The 18,417-nt window shown below is 45.2% G+C and overlaps 1 protein-coding gene across 3 annotated transcripts; it reads left to right on the top strand.

The window, feature by feature from the left end:
* The first annotated feature begins 794 nt into the window (after positions 1-794).
* Positions 795-18,148, top strand: pomt1 (protein-O-mannosyltransferase 1). 3 transcript variants are annotated; one of them, XM_046348564.1, is made up of 20 exons: positions 795-960; positions 1,447-1,573; positions 1,939-2,045; positions 6,118-6,168; positions 6,284-6,430; positions 6,564-6,672; positions 6,873-6,932; positions 7,130-7,223; positions 7,337-7,492; positions 7,658-7,788; positions 7,917-8,012; positions 8,119-8,211; positions 8,350-8,446; positions 15,998-16,090; positions 16,184-16,304; positions 16,556-16,653; positions 16,750-16,863; positions 17,042-17,168; positions 17,266-17,443; positions 17,543-18,148. In XM_046348564.1, the coding sequence occupies exons 2-20, from the start codon at positions 1,452-1,454 to the stop codon at positions 17,715-17,717; spliced, it is 2,169 nt and encodes a 722-aa protein (XP_046204520.1). In that variant the 5' UTR covers positions 795-960; positions 1,447-1,451; the 3' UTR covers positions 17,718-18,148. The 3 variants fall into 3 exon arrangements, with proteins under 3 accessions (XP_046204520.1, XP_046204519.1, XP_046204518.1); XM_046348563.1 differs by having other exon boundaries at positions 796-1,070; positions 1,422-1,573; XM_046348562.1 differs by having other exon boundaries at positions 796-960; positions 1,422-1,573.
* The last annotated feature ends 269 nt before the right edge of the window (positions 18,149-18,417 follow it).

Here is an 18,417-nt window from a genome sequence, read left to right on the forward strand (position 1 = left end):
TATTAAAATATTTGTATAAATAGATTAGGCTCTTCTGATATGCGAGCCGGCTCCCAACGTTCAATTTAGAGGCGACTCTTTCGCGAACGACCCATCACTACTGGCCACTGAGTTGCATAGTTGTCATAAGCGCAACGTGATTGCAAAATAAATAGGTTGGAATGTAAATTCTCATCAATATGAAGTCTGACTGAAAGCGTCTTGAGTGTTTGGTTGCGGGACAAAGGGCCAACATATGTAACTACCCCGCACAATCTGGGACATGTTAAATTAAATAAACATGCGGTTCCCCTATTACCGAGTTCATTACAACTGGGAACTCTAACAAAAAAAACAGCTCAGACTGGGAAAATCGTTTTGAACGGTCATCCATCTCGGAATTCCAAACTGGAGTGTAATGAGACTATGGAGGTGTTCCCAGTTGTTTTGAACGCGGCATTATTTTGTTTTTTTAATGTTTTTTTTATTTTAAAAAATTGGGTATTTAATTGTCTTAAAATATAGTTACATGTATTTTTGTAAGGTAATAAAACGTGGTGTTTTGTTTGTAAATTTACATTTGTGAATATGACATTTGGCCAAAATAATAATTTAATGAATTCCATAAAATTGTTTCAACTTATTTATATCGTAAGTAAAGATTTCAAGCAGTATATCTCTCCACAATAGTGTAAACTCGTCAGAAATGTGTTCAATTATAAACCTACTGATATCTTGCCACAGATTCCTTACTTGAATACGTTGCCAAAAAAGATGTAACACTGTTTGAACGCGGTATTAATTATAGACACAGGCGATGAGGTAACACGCAAGCATTGGTTGATGCATGCAACGTCTGAACGCGGCCATCGTCTCCACTGCAGCAGGCCCTCGAGTCGATTACCGATTGATGGTCTCACTGATGGAAAGCGGTGCTGGCATCGAAATGTTGAGACATTCCGAAACAGTGCCAAATTAAAGGTAGTTGTATGGCCATTGTACCTAGCTAGTTAATAATATACATTCGCGACCTCAAATTTTGCTAGAAGATTAAAGGCTAAGGTTAGCTTGCTAAGAGTGGATGGAATGAGGTGCGTAAAGGTTAGCCATTCGGTTAGCTAGCTATAATTAGTTTAGCTAGTTAGGGGAAAACACATGGAATCAGTCTGAATTATGTGTTTACAACAGAGGTAGCCAAGATATCCTAAATTGTTCGGTATGTAATTCAATGAGTAGCCTATTTGCCTATAGGTGATGTTCTTTGCTCCATATGTTAGCAAGCAGTAGCTGGCTACATTTTGTACAGACACTTGGCCATGCAAGCATCATGGATCCACTCAGTCTCTAGTCTCGTCTTTTATTCGAGTGTTAACTAGCTAAGTAGATTGTAATGTGGGAACAATTGTCTGATTTTGTCATTGGTTATGATTTAATCCTTGTAGTTAATGCTGACAACTGGGCACACAGGAGCCATGCTGACGTCTATCAAGTTGCCTATTGTGATCAGAGCCGAAATCAATTTGGTTTTGGTGGTGGTGACAGCCCTTGGACTTTTGTCCAGACTGTATGGAATTAACTTCCCTAAAGCTGTAGTGTAAGTAGCTACTGTATATCCAACCTCTATGTAATTCACTCCTGGTCCGGATCCAATAGGGTGTGCAGGCTTTTGTTCCAACCCAGTGTGAAACACAGAACAAACCTGATTGATTCAACTATTCAACTATTCAGTGGCTCGATCTGTGTGTCTAGAACTGTACTGGAACAAAAGTCTACAAATCCTGGCGTTGAAGGGCCCACATTAAACAACAGTAGCCCATACTACACTGTCCCCTAACTGTCACAGCTACTGGACTGCCCTTGGTAGATAAGGCCAATATAGTTTCTTTTAATAAGATATTGTTTATTTAAATATTTAGCAAGACAGTAGTTTGCCCTGACACCCCCTTTGATGTTTTGCAGGTTTGATGAGGTGTACTATGGACAGTTTGTATCTCTCTACACAAAGCAGGTCTTCTTTATTGATGAGAGTGGTCCACCTCTTGGTCACATGATTCTAGCATTTGGAGGTAAGTACTGAACCCTTACAACATACACTACATGGCCAAAAGTTTTGTATGGACACCTGCTCGTGGAACATCTTATTTCAAAATCATGGGCATGGGACCCCCCCTCCTATAACAGGCTCCAATCTTCTGAGAAGGCTTTCCACATCTAGTTTGAACATTGCTGTGGGCACTTGCTTCCATTCAGGTACAAGAGCATTAGAGAGGTCAGGCACTGATGATGTGCGATTAGGCCTTGCTCTCAGTCGGCGTTACAATTCATCCCAAAGATTGAGGTCATGGCTCTGTTCTTCCACACTAATCTTGACAAACCATTTCTGTATGGACCTTGCTTTGTGCACGGGGGCATTGTCATGCTGAAACAGGAAAGGGCCTTCCCCAAACTGTTGCCACAAAGTTGGAAGCACAGAATTGTCTAGAATGTCATTATTTGCTGTAGCGTTAAGATTTCCCTTCACTGGAACTAAGGGGCTTAGCCTGAACCATGAAAAACAGCCCAGACCATTATTCATCCTCCACCAAACTTTACTGTTGGCACTATGCATTAGGGCAGGTAACGTTCTCCTGGCATCCACCAAACCCAGATTTTTCCGTCGGACTGCCAAATGGTGAATCGTGATTCATTGCTCCAGAGAACACGTTTCCACTGCTCCAGAGTCCAATGGTGGTGAGTTTTACAACACTCCAGCGGACGCTTGGCATTGCGCATGGTGATCTTAGGCTTGTGCGTGACTGCTCGGCCATGGAAACCCATTTCATAAAGCTCCCGACGAACAGTTCATGTGCTGATGTTGCTTCCAGAGGTAGTTTGGAACTCGGTAGTGAGTGTTACAAAGGAGGACAGACTGTTTTTACACGCTACGTGCTTCAGCACTCGGCGGTCCCGTTCTGTGAGTTGTGTGGCCTACCACTTTGTGGCTCAGCCGTTGTTGCTCCTAGGTGTTTCCACTTAACAATAACAGTACTTACAGTTGACCGTGGCAGCTGTAGCAGGGCAGAAATTTGAACAACTGACTTGTTGGAAAGGTGGCATCGAAGACTGTACCACATTGAAAGTCACTGAGCTCTTCAGTAAGGCAATTCTACTACCAATGCTTGTCTATGGAGGTTGCATGGCTCTGTGCTCAATTTTATACACCTGTCAACAATGGATGTGGCTGAAAAATACAAATCCACTAATCTGAAGGTCCACACACTAATCTGAAGGTCCACATACTTTTTTATATATAGTGTATTCTATTTAGCATTTACATGGAAATTAATTTTGTGATTAACCTTTAATCCCTTCACTTAAAACAGCGGTTCCCAAAAATGGTTTAGTCCTGTACCCATTCAACCTCCATCTGCGTATCCCCTCTAGCACCAGGGTCAGCGCACTCTTAAATGTTGTTTTCTGCCATCATGGTAAGCCTGCCACTCACACAGTGAGTTTTTGTCACAACCCGGCATGTGGGAAGTGGCAAAGATCTCTTATAGGACCAGGACACAATAATAATAATATATATAAAACCTTATTTTATGTATAAAACCTTATTTCTTCATCAAATTGTGAATAACTCACCACAGGTTAATTAGAAAGGTGTGCTTTAAAGGTTCTCAGTCTTAAATCATTTTCCACACACAGCCTGTGTGTGGAAGTGAGTGCTACCGCCCCGTAGCACTCACTTCCGTCATCATGAAGTGCTTTGAGAGACTAGTCAAGGACCATATCACCTCCACCCTACCTGACACCCTAGACCCACTCCAATTTGCTTACCGCCCAAATAGGTCCACAGACGATGCAATCTCAACCACACTGCACACTGCCCTAACCCACCTGGACAAGAGGAATACCTATGTGAGAATGCTGTTCATCGACTACAGCTCGGCATTCAACACCATAGTACCCTCCAAGCTCGTCATCAAGCTCGAGACCCTGGGTCTCGACCCCGCCCTGTGCAACTGGGTACTGGACTTCCTGACGGGCCGCCCCCAGGTGGTGAGGGTAGGCAACAACATCTCCTCCCCGCTGATCCTCAACACGGGGGCCCCACAAGGGTGCGTTCTGAGCCCTCTCCTGTACTCCCTGTTCACCCACGACTGCGTGGCCACGCACGCCTCCAACTCAATCATCAAGTTTGCGGACGACACAACAGTGGTAGGCTTGATTACCAACAACGACGAGACGGCCTACAGGGAGGAGGTGAGGGCCCTTGGAGTGTGGTGTCAGGAAAATAACCTCACACTCAACGTCAACAAAACTAAGGAGATGATTGTGGACTTCAGGAAACAGCAGAGGGAACACCCCCCTACACCACCCGTTGTTACAGGAAGGCCATAAAGATCATCAAGGACATCAACCACCCGAACCACTGCCTGTTCACCCCGCTATCATCCAGAAGGCGAGGTCAGTACAGGTGCATCAAAGCTGGGACCGAGAGACTGAAAAACAGCTTCTATCTCAAGGCCATCAGACTGTTAAATAGTCACCACTAACATTGAGTGGCTGCTGCCAACACACTGTCATTGACACTGACCCAACTCCAGCCATTTTAATAATGGGAATTGATGGGAAATGATGTAAATATATCACTAGCCACTTTAAACAATGCTACCTTATATAATGTTACTTACCCTACATTATTCATCTCATATGCATATGTATATACTGTACTCTACAACATCGACTGCATCCTTATGTAACACATGTATCACTAGCCACTTTAACTATGCCACTTTGTTTACTTTGTCTACACACTCATCTCATATGTATATACTGTACTCGATACCATCTACTGTATGCTGCTCTGTACCATCACTCATTCATATATCCTTATGTACATGTTCCTTATCCCCTTACACTGTGTATAAGACAGTAGTTTTGGAATTGTTAGTTAGATTACTTGTTGGTTATCACTGCATTGTCGGAACTAGAAGCACAAGCATTTCGCTACACTCGCATTAACATCTGCTAACCATGTGTATGTGACAAATAAAATTTGATTTGATTTGCTTTGTATAGTTGGCATGCTAGTGAGGGCCGAGAATACACTCTCACATAAGTACGTGGTTGCAAAGGTCATCAGTGTCTTAACAGTGCAATTTGCCAAGGCAGGGTACTCGTGAGTATAGTCCTATCAAGAAATCTGGCAGTGGCTTCTGAATTTAATTTTCACAGAATCGCTTGTTGCAGGGTATGAAAGGGATAACGAATCCAGTTGTTTATGTCGTCCGTGCAGTGTACCCAAGTGGCGTCGGGAGCAACTGCTTGCACGTACATTACCACTCCACTATGTCTCTCTGCCATGGCTTTTGCGCCATCAGTACAGATACCAACACATCTTGACCACCAAAGTCCATTTAATGGCACAAAGCTGTCCAGTACTTTAAAAATATCCTGTCCTGTTTTCCAGTGGTTTACAGAAGAGGATGTCTTCCTTAATTGACATCCCATAAACGTAACGGACATACACCGGGAGCTGTGCCAGGCCTGCCACAATTGTTGACTCCTCCAGCTGTAACTTATAGAATTCACTGGCTTGTATGCAAAGCAGTAAACATTTCAGAACCTCTCTTGCCATGTCACTGGTGTGTTGTGAAACAGTGTTTGATGAAGGCATTGTCTGTATAGTTTTTTTGGCCCTTTTTCCCCAGCATTGTCCCAGCCATATCCGCGGCAGCAGAAAGAATGAAGACCTCTACAATAGTATGTGTCCTAGACACTCGGTAGCTCACCATATAAGACTCTTCTAGCCCCTTCTTATTAATGGTATCTGTTGTTTTTCCGTTGAACAAACGGAATGAGCAGCAGCTACATACGGACTGTTAATGTGACTGGATGTTAATTATTTGACTAGGCTTACCTGTAATTGACATTGTGTTATTTCTATGAACGCTAGATGGTTTAATCTAATTTTTTGGGGCAGTGAAACAAGGCTACTCAGGCGAGAGAGAAACATCATCCAAATGTGTAGCCCTGTTGGAAAATCTAAATGGGCTGTTTGAAAATGTGAATCACCTTTTTTTTGTTGCTTAACCCAGTTTGGGAATAACAGACTTAGAGTAATGCTCATTGTTGTTTCTCTCATTTATACAGCTTATCTTGGTGGATTTGATGGTAACTTTATCTGGAACAGGATTGGAGCAGGTAGGAAATCTCATTACTACATTGCCAATGCATCTTTAGATCTAATTCCCAACATCTGGATGTATGTGCTTTTCTTAAGTTGTTTAATCAAGTTGTTTCTTACGATTCATTGCAGAGTACTCCAGTAATGTACCTGTATGGAGTTTAAGACTGATACCGGCCCTGGCCGGGTCACTGTGTGTACCCCTGTGTTACCTTCTGGTTGTGGAACTCGGGTACTCGCACCTCACAGCGCTGGGGGCTGCATTGCTCTTCCTCATGGGTAATGTTGTCCTGTACTTCCTCCTATACAGTCAAATTTGGATTTGTATATTAGATTTTTGACTCGATTGTTGCTCATTGTTTGCCATCTCCATTGAGTGTAGTAAGATGAACTATGTGTTTTTGTGAAACAGAGAATTCCTTGATTGTTCAGTCCCGCTTCATGCTGCTGGAATCTGTGCTTATCTTCTTCCTTCTGCTCGCTGTCGTATCCTACCTCAGATTTCACAATGCACAAAGCGGGTGAGTGTTGCAATTCCTCTGTACCTACTAGGAAGGGATTGTCATTCCATGATCACCAACACATCTTAACACACACAGTACAAGTGGGGTACATAGCAGAAATGTACCCCACTCCTTGATTTTGGTTGATGTGTAGTGTCCGCTCGGCGTGCTCTCAGCCTGTGTCCGAGCCAGCTAATGTTTCTCTTTGTCCTTTTTAGCTCACCAGTCAGATTGGCGTGGCTGGTGCTGACTGGAGTCACATGTGCCTGTGCTGTGGGGTTAGTTCAATCAGCCACATTTTAAAACTAATTGGATGGAAATGAATGTATTAAAAACTGAAGTTTAAACAGTTTTTCACAATCATCCCATGGTCATGTTTGTGATTGTGGGTGTTTTACCTCTTTAGGTCTAACTCCATAAAGGTTTGGGTTTGTTTGCATGCATGTCTAAACGGTCTGCTTCTCTCATTCATCAGAGTAAAGTACATGGGCCTGTTCACCTACTTTCTGCTGCTGGGCTTGGCGGCCGTGCACACGTGGCAGCTTATTGGGGACAGAGCACTGAGCAATGTGAGTTCATTAGGTTTGTTTTTTTGTTTCTGAATATATCCATTAATTCAAATGGACAGCTTGACTTCACAGTAGCATACTGCTAAAGTTTGAAGTGTCTCCCAACCGTGCAGGGTGTGGTGCTGATGCAGGTAGTGACCCGCTTCCTGGCCCTCGTGGTCCTACCCCTACTGCTCTACCTGGGCTTCTTCTATGTGCATTTGAATCTGCTCTACCGCAGTGGCCCACACGACCAGATGATGAGCAGTGCCTTCCAGGCCAGCCTAGAGGTCAGCATCCCTCCCTCTCTCTGAGACTCATTTGAGATGGCAAGCAACCCACCAGAATTATCTATTGGATTTATGAAGTGTTTTTATAAGACTTGACATTGGGTAGTGGCGCTGCTCTGCTGCATGTCATTTGGGGTTATATCTAGTGTGTTTGGCTGTATTCAGGGAGGATTGGCCAGGATCACTCAAGGTCAGCCTCTAGAGGTGGCTTATGGCTCTCAGGTGACCCTCCGCAGTGTCTCCAGTAAACCCATACCCTGCTGGCTACACTCCCATAAGGCAAACTATCCCATCAGGTGAGGGGGTGTTTCTGGTTCTCCATTATTTTATCAGATCTGGACCATGCACGTGACACAACACTAGTATGTAGTGCATTTGTGTTCTTGCAGCATGACCAGTTTCTTATTTTTTTGGTGCTCTGAAGGTATGAAAATGGGCGTGGTAGCTCTCACCAGCAGCAAGTGACCTGTTATCCATTCAAAGATGTCAACAATTGGTGGATAATCAAAGATCCAGGCAGGTTTGTGCAGGCCAGCTTTAATTTGGATGCCTAGAACACCCCCACATTGTGGTGCAGTGTTTATCCACTAAACGGTTGCCATGTTGTTTATCTGATTCTCTTCCAGACAAGACCTTGTTGTGAGCAGCCCTCCCCGCCCTGTTCGCCATGGTGACGTTGTCCAGCTTCTTCACGGCATGACCTCCCGCCTCCTCAACACGTACTGTATAGCCACGGTTCTGCACACCGCCTTTTCCGTCTGCGCCCCAGTCAATTTATCTGTAACCAATATATTAGTCATGTTACTGTGCTTAGCTACTGCCTAACCTCATCATTAGTATTATTTATGGTCTTTCAGGCACGACGTTGCAGCTCCCATGAGTCCTCACGCACAGGAGGTGTCTGGCTACATTGACTTCAATGTGTCAATGCCAGCCCAGAATCTCTGGAAAGTGGTGAGACATACGTGCACACACACACACACACACACACACACACCCCTCCCACCACCTCATACTGCACCTTTTTTGTTTGACATGTATTTAATCACAATGACTTATACACTCATTTTATGATCATTGTTTTGTGATTCTTTCCAATGTCCACAAAAGACTTACACATTATTAGTTACACATATCTAGTACCGGGTTGGACCATTTCTTTACCTCCAGAACAGCCTGAATTCTTCAGGGCATGGAAATGTTGCTCAATTGGTATCAAGGGACCTAATGTGTTCAAAAAACATTACACCACCGACACCAGACAGGATGGGGCCGTGGACTTGTGCTGCTTATGCCAAATCCTGACAGCCATCAGAATGATGCAACAGGAACCGGGATTCGTCGGACCAGGCAACTTTTTCCCACTCCTCAATTGTCCAGTGTTGGTGATGGCGTGCCCACTGGAGCCGCCCATCCGTAACAAGGAACGACGAGTTATGCGTTCTGAGGTGCTGTTCTGCACACCACTGTTGAACAGCGCAGTTATTTGCTTGTTTGTGGCCCGTCTGTTAGCTTGCGCGATTCTTGCCATTCTCCATCTTGCTGATGAAGTCGTTGTTTTCACCCACAGGACTGCCGCTGACATTCTCGATAAACCCTAGACACTGTTGTGCGTGAAAAGCCCAGGAAGCCACCTGTTTCTGAGATACTGGAACCAATTCGCGTGTGTGTCAAGTTTGGACACATCTACTCATAGACACCTCTGGGGCGGCAGGTAGCCTAGTAGTTAGAGCGTTGGACTAGTAACCAAAATGTTACAAGATTGAATCCCTGAGTTGACAAGGTGAAAATATGTTGTTCTGCTCCTGAACAAGGCAGTTAACCCACTGTTCCTAGGCCTACATTGAAAATAAGAATTTGTTATTTAACTGACTTGCCTAGTTATATACAAGGATTTTTATTTTTTACTGTTTTCTACATTGTAGAATAATAAGACATGACAACTATGAAATACCACATGGAATCATTTAGTAACCAAAGAAGTGTTAAACAAATCAAAATATATATTTTAGATTGTTCAAAGTAGCCACCATTTGCTTTGACAGCTTTGCACACTCTTGGCATTCTACATTTACATTTAAGTCGTTTAGCAGACGCTCTTATCCAGAGCGACTTACAAATTGGTGCATTCACCTTATGACATCCAGTAGAACAGTCACTTTACAATAGTGCATCTAAATCTTAAAGGGGGGAGGGGGGTGAGAAGGATTACTTATCCTATCCTAGGTATTCCTTAAAGAGGTGGGGTTTCAGGTGTCTCCGGAAGGTGGTGATTGACTCCGCTGTCCTGGCGTCGTGAGGGAGTTTGTTCCACCATTGGGGGGGCCAGAGCAGCGAACAGTTTTGACTGGGCTGAGCGGGAACTGTACTTCCTCAGTGGTAGGGAGGCGAGCAGGCCAGAGGTGGATGAACGCAGTGCCCTTGTTTGGGTGTAGGGCCTGATCAGAGCCTGGAGGTACTGAGGTGCCGTTCCCCTCACAGCTCCGTAGGCAAGCACCATGGTCTTGTAGCGGATGCGAGCTTCAACTGGAAGCCAGTGGAGAGAGCGGAGGAGCGGGGTGACGTGAGAGAACTTAGGAAGGTTGAACACCAGACGGGCTGCGGCGTTCTGGATGAGTTGTAGGGGTTTAATGGCACAGGCAGGGAGCCCAGCCAACAGCGAGTTGCAGTAATCCAGACGGGAGATGACAAGTGCCTGGATTAGGACCTGCGCCGCTTCCTGTGTGAGGCAGGGTCGTACTCTGCGGATGTTTTAGAGCATGAACCTACAGGAACGGGCCACCGCCTTGATGTTAGTTGAGAACGACAGGGTGTTGTCCAGGATCACGCCAAGGTTCTTAACGCTCTGGGAGGAGGACACAATGGAGTTGTCAACCGTGATGGCGAGATCATGGAACGGGCAGTCCTTCCCCGGGAGGAAGAGCAGCTCCGTCTTGCCGAAGTTCAGCTTGAGGTGGTGATCAGTCATCCACACTGATCTGTCTGCCAGACATGCAGAGATGCGATTCGCCACCTGGTCATCAGAAGGGGGAAAGGAGAAGATTAGTTGTGTGTCGTCTGCATAGCAATGATAGGAGAGACCATGTGAGGTTATGACAGAGCCAAGTGACTTGGTGTATAGCGAGAATAGGAGAGGGCCTAGAACAGAGCCCTGGGGGACACCAGTGGTGAGAGCGCGTGGTGAGGAGACAGATTCTCGCCACGCCACCTGGTAGGAGCGACCTGTCAGGTAGGACGCAATCCAATTCTCTCAACCAGCTTCACCTGGAATGCTTTTCCAACAGTCTTGAAGGAGTTCCCACATGCTGAGTACTTGTTGGCTGTTTTTCCTTCACTCTGCGGTCCAACTCATCCCAAACAATCTCAAATCAAAGTTTATTTTTCACGTTTGCCGAATACAACAGGTGTATTCACCTTACAGTGAAATGCTTACTTACAGGCTCTAACCAATAGTGCAAAAAAGGTATTAGGTGAACAATGGGTAAGTAAAGAAATAAAACAACAGTAGTCAGGCTGATTTTGAGGTAGTATGTGGATATGGTTAAAGTGACTATGTTTTTATGATGAACATAGAGTAGCATAAAAGGGGTTGGCGGAACACAATGCAGATAGCCCGTTTAGCCAATGTGCGGGAGCACTGGTTGGTCGGCCCAATTGAGGTAGTATGTACATGAATGTATAGTTAAAATGACTATGCATATAAGCTACACAGAGAGTAGCAGCAGTGTAAAAGAGGGGTTGGGGGAGGCACACAATGCAAATAGTCCAGGTAACCAATTGGTTACCTGTTCAGGAGTCTTATGGCTTGGGGGTAAAAACTGTTGAGAAGCCTTTTTGTCCTAGACTTGGCACTCCGGTACCACTTGCCATGCGGTAGTAGAGAGAACAGAATATGACTGGGGTGGCTGGGGTCTTTGACCATTTTTAGGGCCTTCCTCTGACACCGCCTGGTGTAGAGGTCCTGGATGGCAGGCAGCTTAGCCCCAGTGATATACTGGGCCGTACGCACTACCCTCTGTAGTGCCTTGCGGTCGGAGGCCGAGCAATTGCCGTACCAGGCAGTGATGCAACCAGTCAGGATGCTCTCTGTTGCAGCTGTAGAATCTTTTGAGGATCTTAGGACCCATGCCAAATTATTTTATATATAAAATAATAATATATGCCATTTAGCAGACGCTTTTATCCAAAGCGACTTACAGTCATGTGTGCATACATTCTACGTATGGGTGGTCCCGGGGATCGAACCCACTACCCTGGCGTTACAAGCGCCATGCTCTACCAACTGAGCTACAGAAGGAGGGGGAATAAACTTTGTTGTGCCCTCTTCACAACTGTCTTGGTGTGTTTGGATCATTCTAGTTCGTTTTTTTATGTGGACACCAAGGAACTTGAAGCTCTCAACCTGCTCCACTAAATCCCCATCAATGAGAATAGGGGCGTGCTCGGTCCTCCTTTTCCTGTAGTCCACAATCCTCTCCTTAGTCTTGGCTACATTGAGGGATAGGTTGTTATTCTGGCACCATACGGCCAGGTCTCTGACCTTCTCCCTATAGGCTGTCTCGTCGTTGTCGGTGATCAGGCCTAGCACTGTTGTGTCGTCTGCTAACTTAATGATGGTGTTGGAGTCGTGCCTGGCCATGCAGTCGTGGGTGAACAGGGAGTACAGGAGGCGACTGATCACCCACCCCTGGGGAGCTCCAGTGTTGAGGATCAGCGTGGTAGATGTGTTGCTACCTACCCTCACCACCTGGGGGCGGCCTGACAGGAAGTCCAGGATCCAGTTACAGAGGGAGGTGTTTAGTCCCAGGATCCTTAGCTTAGTGATGAGCTCTGAGGGTACTGTGGTGTTGACTGCTGAGCTGTTGTCAATGAATATCATTCTCACATGAGTGTTCCTTTTGTCCAGTATGCAAATTGAAGTGGGTCTAGGGTTTCTGGGATAATGGTGTTGATGTGAGCCGTTACCAGCCTTTCAAAGCACTTCATGGCTATGGACTTGAGTGCTACGGGTCTGTAGTCATTTAGGCAGGTTGCCTTTGTGTTCTTGGGCACAGGGACTATTCTGGTAATCTGTCTGGCCCCGCAGCCTTGTGTATGTTGAACTGTTTAAAGGTCTTACTCACGTTGGCTACGGAGAACGTGTTCGCATAGTCGTCTGGAACAGCTGATGCTCATGCATACATCAGTGTTTCTTGCATAGAAGTGATTTAGCTAGTCTGGTAGGCTCATGTCACTGGGCAGCTCATGGCTGTGCTTCCCTTTGTAGTCTGTAATAGTTTGCAAGCCCTGCCACATAAGACGAGCGTCGGAGACTGTGTAGTATGATTCAATCTTAGCCCTGTATTGACGCTTTGCCTGTTTGATGGTTCGTCATGGGGCATAGCAGGATTTCTTGTAAGCTTCCGGGTTAGAGTCCCGCAGCTTGAAAGCGGCAGCTCTACCCTTTTAGCTCTGTGCGAATGTTGCCTGTAATCCATGGCTTCTGGTTGGGGTATGTACGCACAGTCACTATGGGGATAATGTCCTCGGCGTACCTATTGATAAAGCCAGTGACTGATGTGGTGTACTCCTCAATGCCATCGGAAGAATCCAGGAACATGTTCCAGTCTGTGATAGCAAAACAGTCCTGTAGTTTAGCATCTGCTTCATCTGAACACGTCTTTTATAGACCGAGTCACTGGTGCTTCCTGCTTTCATTTTGGCTTGTAAGCAGGTATCAGGAGGATAGAGTTGTGGTCGGATTTACCAAATGTAGGGTGAGGGAGAGCTTTGTATGCATCTGTGTGTGGAGTACAGGTGATCTAGAATTTTTTTTCCCCTCTGGTTGCACATTTAACATGTTGATGGAAATTTGGTAGAACTGATTTAAGTTTCCCTACATTAAAGTCTCCGGCCACTAGGAGCTCCACCTCTGGATGAGTGGTTTCCTGTTTGCTTATTTCCTTATACAGCTGACTGAGTGCAGTCTTAGTGCCAGCAGATATCTGTGGTGGTAAATAAACAGCCACGAATAGTATAGCTGAAAACTCTCAGCTATACTTACTATAATTGGATTGCAGCCGGGTGATTGAGGAGGCCAGGTCATCTGATGCGGCACTCAATTACTCTCCTTCTTGAACAAATAGCCCTTACACAGCCTGGAGATATGTGGGTTCATTGTCCCGTTGAAAAACAAATAATAGTCCCACTAAGCACAAACCAGATGGGATGGTGTATCGCTTCAGAATCCCGTGGTAGCCAATCTGGTTAAGTGTGCCTTGAATTCTAAATAAATCAACGACAGTGTCATCAGCAAAGCACCATCACACCACCTCCATGCATCACAGTGGGAACCACACGTGCCGAAGTCATCTGTTCAACTACTCTGCGTCTCACAAAGACACAGCGATTGGAACCAAAAATCTCAAATTTGGATTATCAGACCAAAGGACAGATTTTCACTGGTCTAATGTCCATTGCTCGTGTTTCTTGGCCCATGCAAGTCTCTTCTTATTGGCAGTCTCCTCTGAACAGTTGATGTTGAGATGCGTCTGTTACGTGCTGCAATTTCTGAGGCTGGTAGCTCTAATGAACTTATCCTCTTCCTGTGGCAGTTCTCATGAGTGCCAGTTTCATCATGTGCACTTCATAAAATAGATGGCATCATGAGGATGGAAAATGATGTGGCTATAATGAAGCAACATCTCAAGACATCAGTCGGGAAGTTAATGCTTGGTCGCAAATGGGTAATGACCCAAAGCATACTTCCAAAGTTGTGGCAAAATGGCTGAAGGACAACAAAGTCAAGGTATTGGAGTGGCCATCACAAAGCCCTGACCTCAATCCCATAGAAATGTTGTGGACAGAACTGAAAAAGTGTGAGCAAGGATGCCGACAAACCTGATTCAGTTACACCAGCTCTGTCAGGAGGGATGGGCCAAAATTCACCCAACTTATTGTGGGAAACTTGTGGAAGGCTACCCAAAACGTTTGACCCAAGTTAAACAATTTTAAAGGCAATGCTACCAACTACTTGTTGAGTGTATGTAAACTTCTAACTCACTGGGAATGTGATGAAAGTAAAATCTGAAATAAATAATTCTCTCAACTACTATTATTCTGACATTTCACATTCTTCAAATAAAGTGGTGCTCTTAACTGACCTAATACAGGGATTTTTTTACTAGGATTAAATGTCAGGAATTGTGAAACTGAGTAAATGTATTTAGCTAAGGTGTATGTAAACTTCCGACTTCAACTGTATATGTATATTCACTACATGAGCAAAAGTATGTGAACCTGCTCGTTGAACATCATTCATTCCAAAATCATGGGCATTAATATGGAGTTGGTGCCACTTTGCTGCTATAACAGCCTTTACTATATTTGGAAGGCATTCCACTAGATGTTGGAACATTACTGCAGGGAGTTGCTTCCATTCCGTCACGAGTATTTGTGAGGTCGCGCGATTAGGCCTGGCTCTCAGTCAGCATGCCAATTAATCCCAAAGGTGTTCGATGGGGTTGAGGTCAGGGCTCAGTGCAGGCCAGTTAAGTTCTTCCACAATGATCTCGACAAGCCAGTTCTGTATGGACCTCGCTTTGTACACGGGCATTGTCATGCTGAAACAGGAATGGGCCTTCCAACTTTGGCAACAGTTTGGGGAAGCACAGAATCTTTTAGAATGTCATTGTATGCTGTAGTGTTAAGCTTTCCCTTCACTGGAACTAAGGGGCCTAGCCTGAACCATGAAAAACAGCCCCAGTCAAGTATTCCTCCTCCACCAAACTTTAAAGTTGGCACTATGCATTGGGGCAGGTAACGTTCTCCTGGCATCCGCCAAACCCAGATTCGTCCTTTGGACTGCCAGATGGTAACGGATGATTCATCCCGCCAGAGAAGGTGTTTCCACCGCTCCAGAGTCCAATGGCGACGAGCTTAACACCCCACTCCAGCCGACGCTTGGCATTGCGCATGGTGACTTTAGGCTCCTGTGTGTGGCTGCTCAGCCATGGAAACCCATTTCATAAAGCTCTCGACGAACAGTTATTGTGCTGACATTGCTTCCAGAGGCAGTTTGGGACTCTGTAGTGAGTGTTACAACCGAGGACAGATGATTTTTACACGCTACGTGAGTCAGCACTAGGCGGACCCATTCTGGGAGCTTGCGTGGCCTACCATTTTGTGGCTCAGCCGTTGTTGCTCCTAGACGTTTCCACTTCACAGTAACAGCACATAGAGTTGACTGGGGCAGCTCTAGCTCTAACAGGGCAGAAGGCACTGACTTGTTGGAAAGTGGCATCCTATGACTGCCACGTTCAAAGTCACTGAGCTCTTCAGTATGGGCATTCTACTGCCAATGTTTGGCTACAGGGATTGCATGGTCGTGTGCCTGATTTTTATACACCTGTCAACAATGGGTGTGGCTGAATTTTCCAAATCCAATAATTTTTTTAACTATATAAATTGGCCACTGAGTGTACATATACAGTATATACTGACATTGTTCTTAACTCTGTTCTGTAGGACATTGCGAACAGGGAGGCGGAACAAGATGTCTGGAAGACTATTCTCTCTGAAGTACGTTTGATTCACATCAACACCTCGGCTGTGCTCAAGGTACGCTCAGGGAGCCCGGGGGATTTCTCAAACTGTTTGTCTTTACTGTTTTATCTGTTTTAACATCCTCTTTCTGATGTTGTCGACGTGCAGCTGAGCGGTTCCTCCCTTCCAGAGTGGGGCTACAGGCAGCTGGAAGTGGTGGGGGATAAGATCTACAAGGGCTACCAGCCCAGCGGTGTGTGGAATGTAGAGGAGCACCGCTACGGCAGAAGTAAGCTTTCCTAACACATCATCATCTACGTTCAGTAACACTTTACTTACAGGAGCTATACATGAGGCATTCATAAAACCTTTATGAAACCAGTCATAACATATTTTGAGTGTTTGCTGTGTCATTCATTACAACCTTCATATCACATTTATTCAACTCATTCATCAGGCTTCTTAACCGAATCGCTACACTTTGTGTAATTGTTACTGTGTTATGGGTGTTATGATGAGAGAATGCCTTTTATTTTTTAGGTCTGGAGCAGAGGGAGAGAGAGCTGGAGCTACACTCCCCCACACACATTGACATCAACCGCAACCTCACCTTCATTGCAAAATTCCTGGAGCTACAGGTAAGAATAGGATGGCATATCTATGAGCACGTGATTCCTTTTTAGGCTGTTTCATTGGTGGACTTCACGTTCTCTCCTTTTGTGTTGGTCTGACAGTGGAAGATGCTGACGGTGAAGCATGAGGATTCTGAACACAAGTACAGCTCTTCACCTCTAGAATGGATCACTATGAATACCAACATTGCGTACTGGCTCCACCCTGCAAGCAATGTAGGTTTGCTTCAACCTTTTGTCAGTCATTCACTCAAGTGTGCTGTGTTTTATATTGCAATATCTCTACTGTACTCCAGCCAAGATTTGAACAGTTGTGTGTATTAATGAATTTTTACATTGAAATGGAATGGCGCAACCACGTGTTAGCTTGATGAGCCTTGACCCTCTGTTTCAGGCCCAGATCCACCTGATTGGGAACTTTGTCACTTGGACCCTGGCAAACCTCGCCCTTGCGGTGTACGTCATTCTTTTCCTATCGTACCTATTAAGGAGGCGGCGGAAAATTGAAGACATTCCGGAAGGTACACTCGCCTTTCGGACATACGATATGTAAACGCTGACATGATGCAAAGTGGCATGGCAAAAAGCAGTCATGTAATGTTTGACTTTGTTGTCCAGCCACCTGGTGCCAGCTGCTTCAGGCAGGAGTAGTGTGTGCTGGTGGCTGGGCCGTCAACTACCTGCCCTTCTTCATGATGGAGAAGACGCTGTTCCTGTATCACTACCTGCCAGCTCTCACCTTCCAGATCCTGCTGATCCCTGTGGTTTTGGAGCACCTGCACACACACATGTTGAGGTGGGCACCAATGACTCGTCTCGGGTTGTGGATTGAATCAGGTCACGCGGTTGCCTTTCTCATGACCGGTCATAATCGTTCCATTCTCCTCCTCTCTAGGTGTGCTTCTCTCCGGCGTGCTCTTCATGGAGTCGTATTGGCGGGGTTGTCCTCAGTATATCTGTCCTTTCGGACCTTCAGTCCTCTCACCTATGGTCAGCCAGAACTGAGCGCTGAGCAGCTGGCTTCATTGCGCTGGAGGGACAGTTGGGACATCTTGTTTCGCAGACGTTAAGTCTTAACCGTACACCCCCGCTGACTGGGGAGAGGCGAAGCCGTACATTTGCTCAGGGCAGGTAGCGCCTAAGGGAACCGTTCCAAAGGAAGGCCTTTTTAAAAACATGTTTTGTAGAGTGCATTACTTTAATTTTATTAGTGAGTGCATCTACATGGGATCAGAGAACTTTGGGTCCAGAAACGGTTTAAATCTTTGAGGGACCTATTTAAAATCTCTCACTTCAGCTACAGCTCCGGTCAATGTGAAAACCATGAAATGTTTACATGTATTTTTCAGTATCATTTACAGATCAAAAGGGAATGTTTACCCAAAAATGTCACTGTGATGAACCACTTTTTTAAAAACAGTTTCTCTATGTGGAATTTAAGGCTGCATAACAATTGAAATTTTTAAAAATGAATAAACCACAACGTTGCATTCATTGTAAAGAATTAGCCCGGGATTATGTCCGTAGCTCAGCACGCTGGACAGCAGACAATAGTTTTAAGGTCAGATTTTATGTACAGCATTTTACTGTTAAAGTATAGCCTACAACCCGTGATCGGATTGAATCGCGGGCAGAAACAAATCTACGCTGTCTGTATTGAACATTGTTATAGAGCCAACCATAACATCTATTAGTCACACACACAATTTTGCCGAAGCAGTATTCTCAATCCCGTCGTAGCAGCAAGAGAATGGAAAATGCAAACCATGA

This window comes from Oncorhynchus gorbuscha, linkage group LG05, assembly GCF_021184085.1.
Source record: "Oncorhynchus gorbuscha isolate QuinsamMale2020 ecotype Even-year linkage group LG05, OgorEven_v1.0, whole genome shotgun sequence".
NCBI lineage: Eukaryota > Metazoa > Chordata > Actinopteri > Salmoniformes > Salmonidae > Oncorhynchus > Oncorhynchus gorbuscha.

Coding starts and splice junctions, on each gene's coding strand:
- pomt1 (XM_046348562.1), top strand. CDS start 823: ATGCATGCAACGTCTGAACGCGGCCATCGTCTCCACTGCAGCAGGCCC. Junction 8,013..8,118: donor ATAATCAAAGATCCAGGCAG/GTTTGTGCAGGC, acceptor ATTCTCTTCCAG/ACAAGACCTTGTTGTGAGCA. Junction 8,447..15,997: donor CCCAGAATCTCTGGAAAGTG/GTGAGACATACG, acceptor TCTGTTCTGTAG/GACATTGCGAACAGGGAGGC.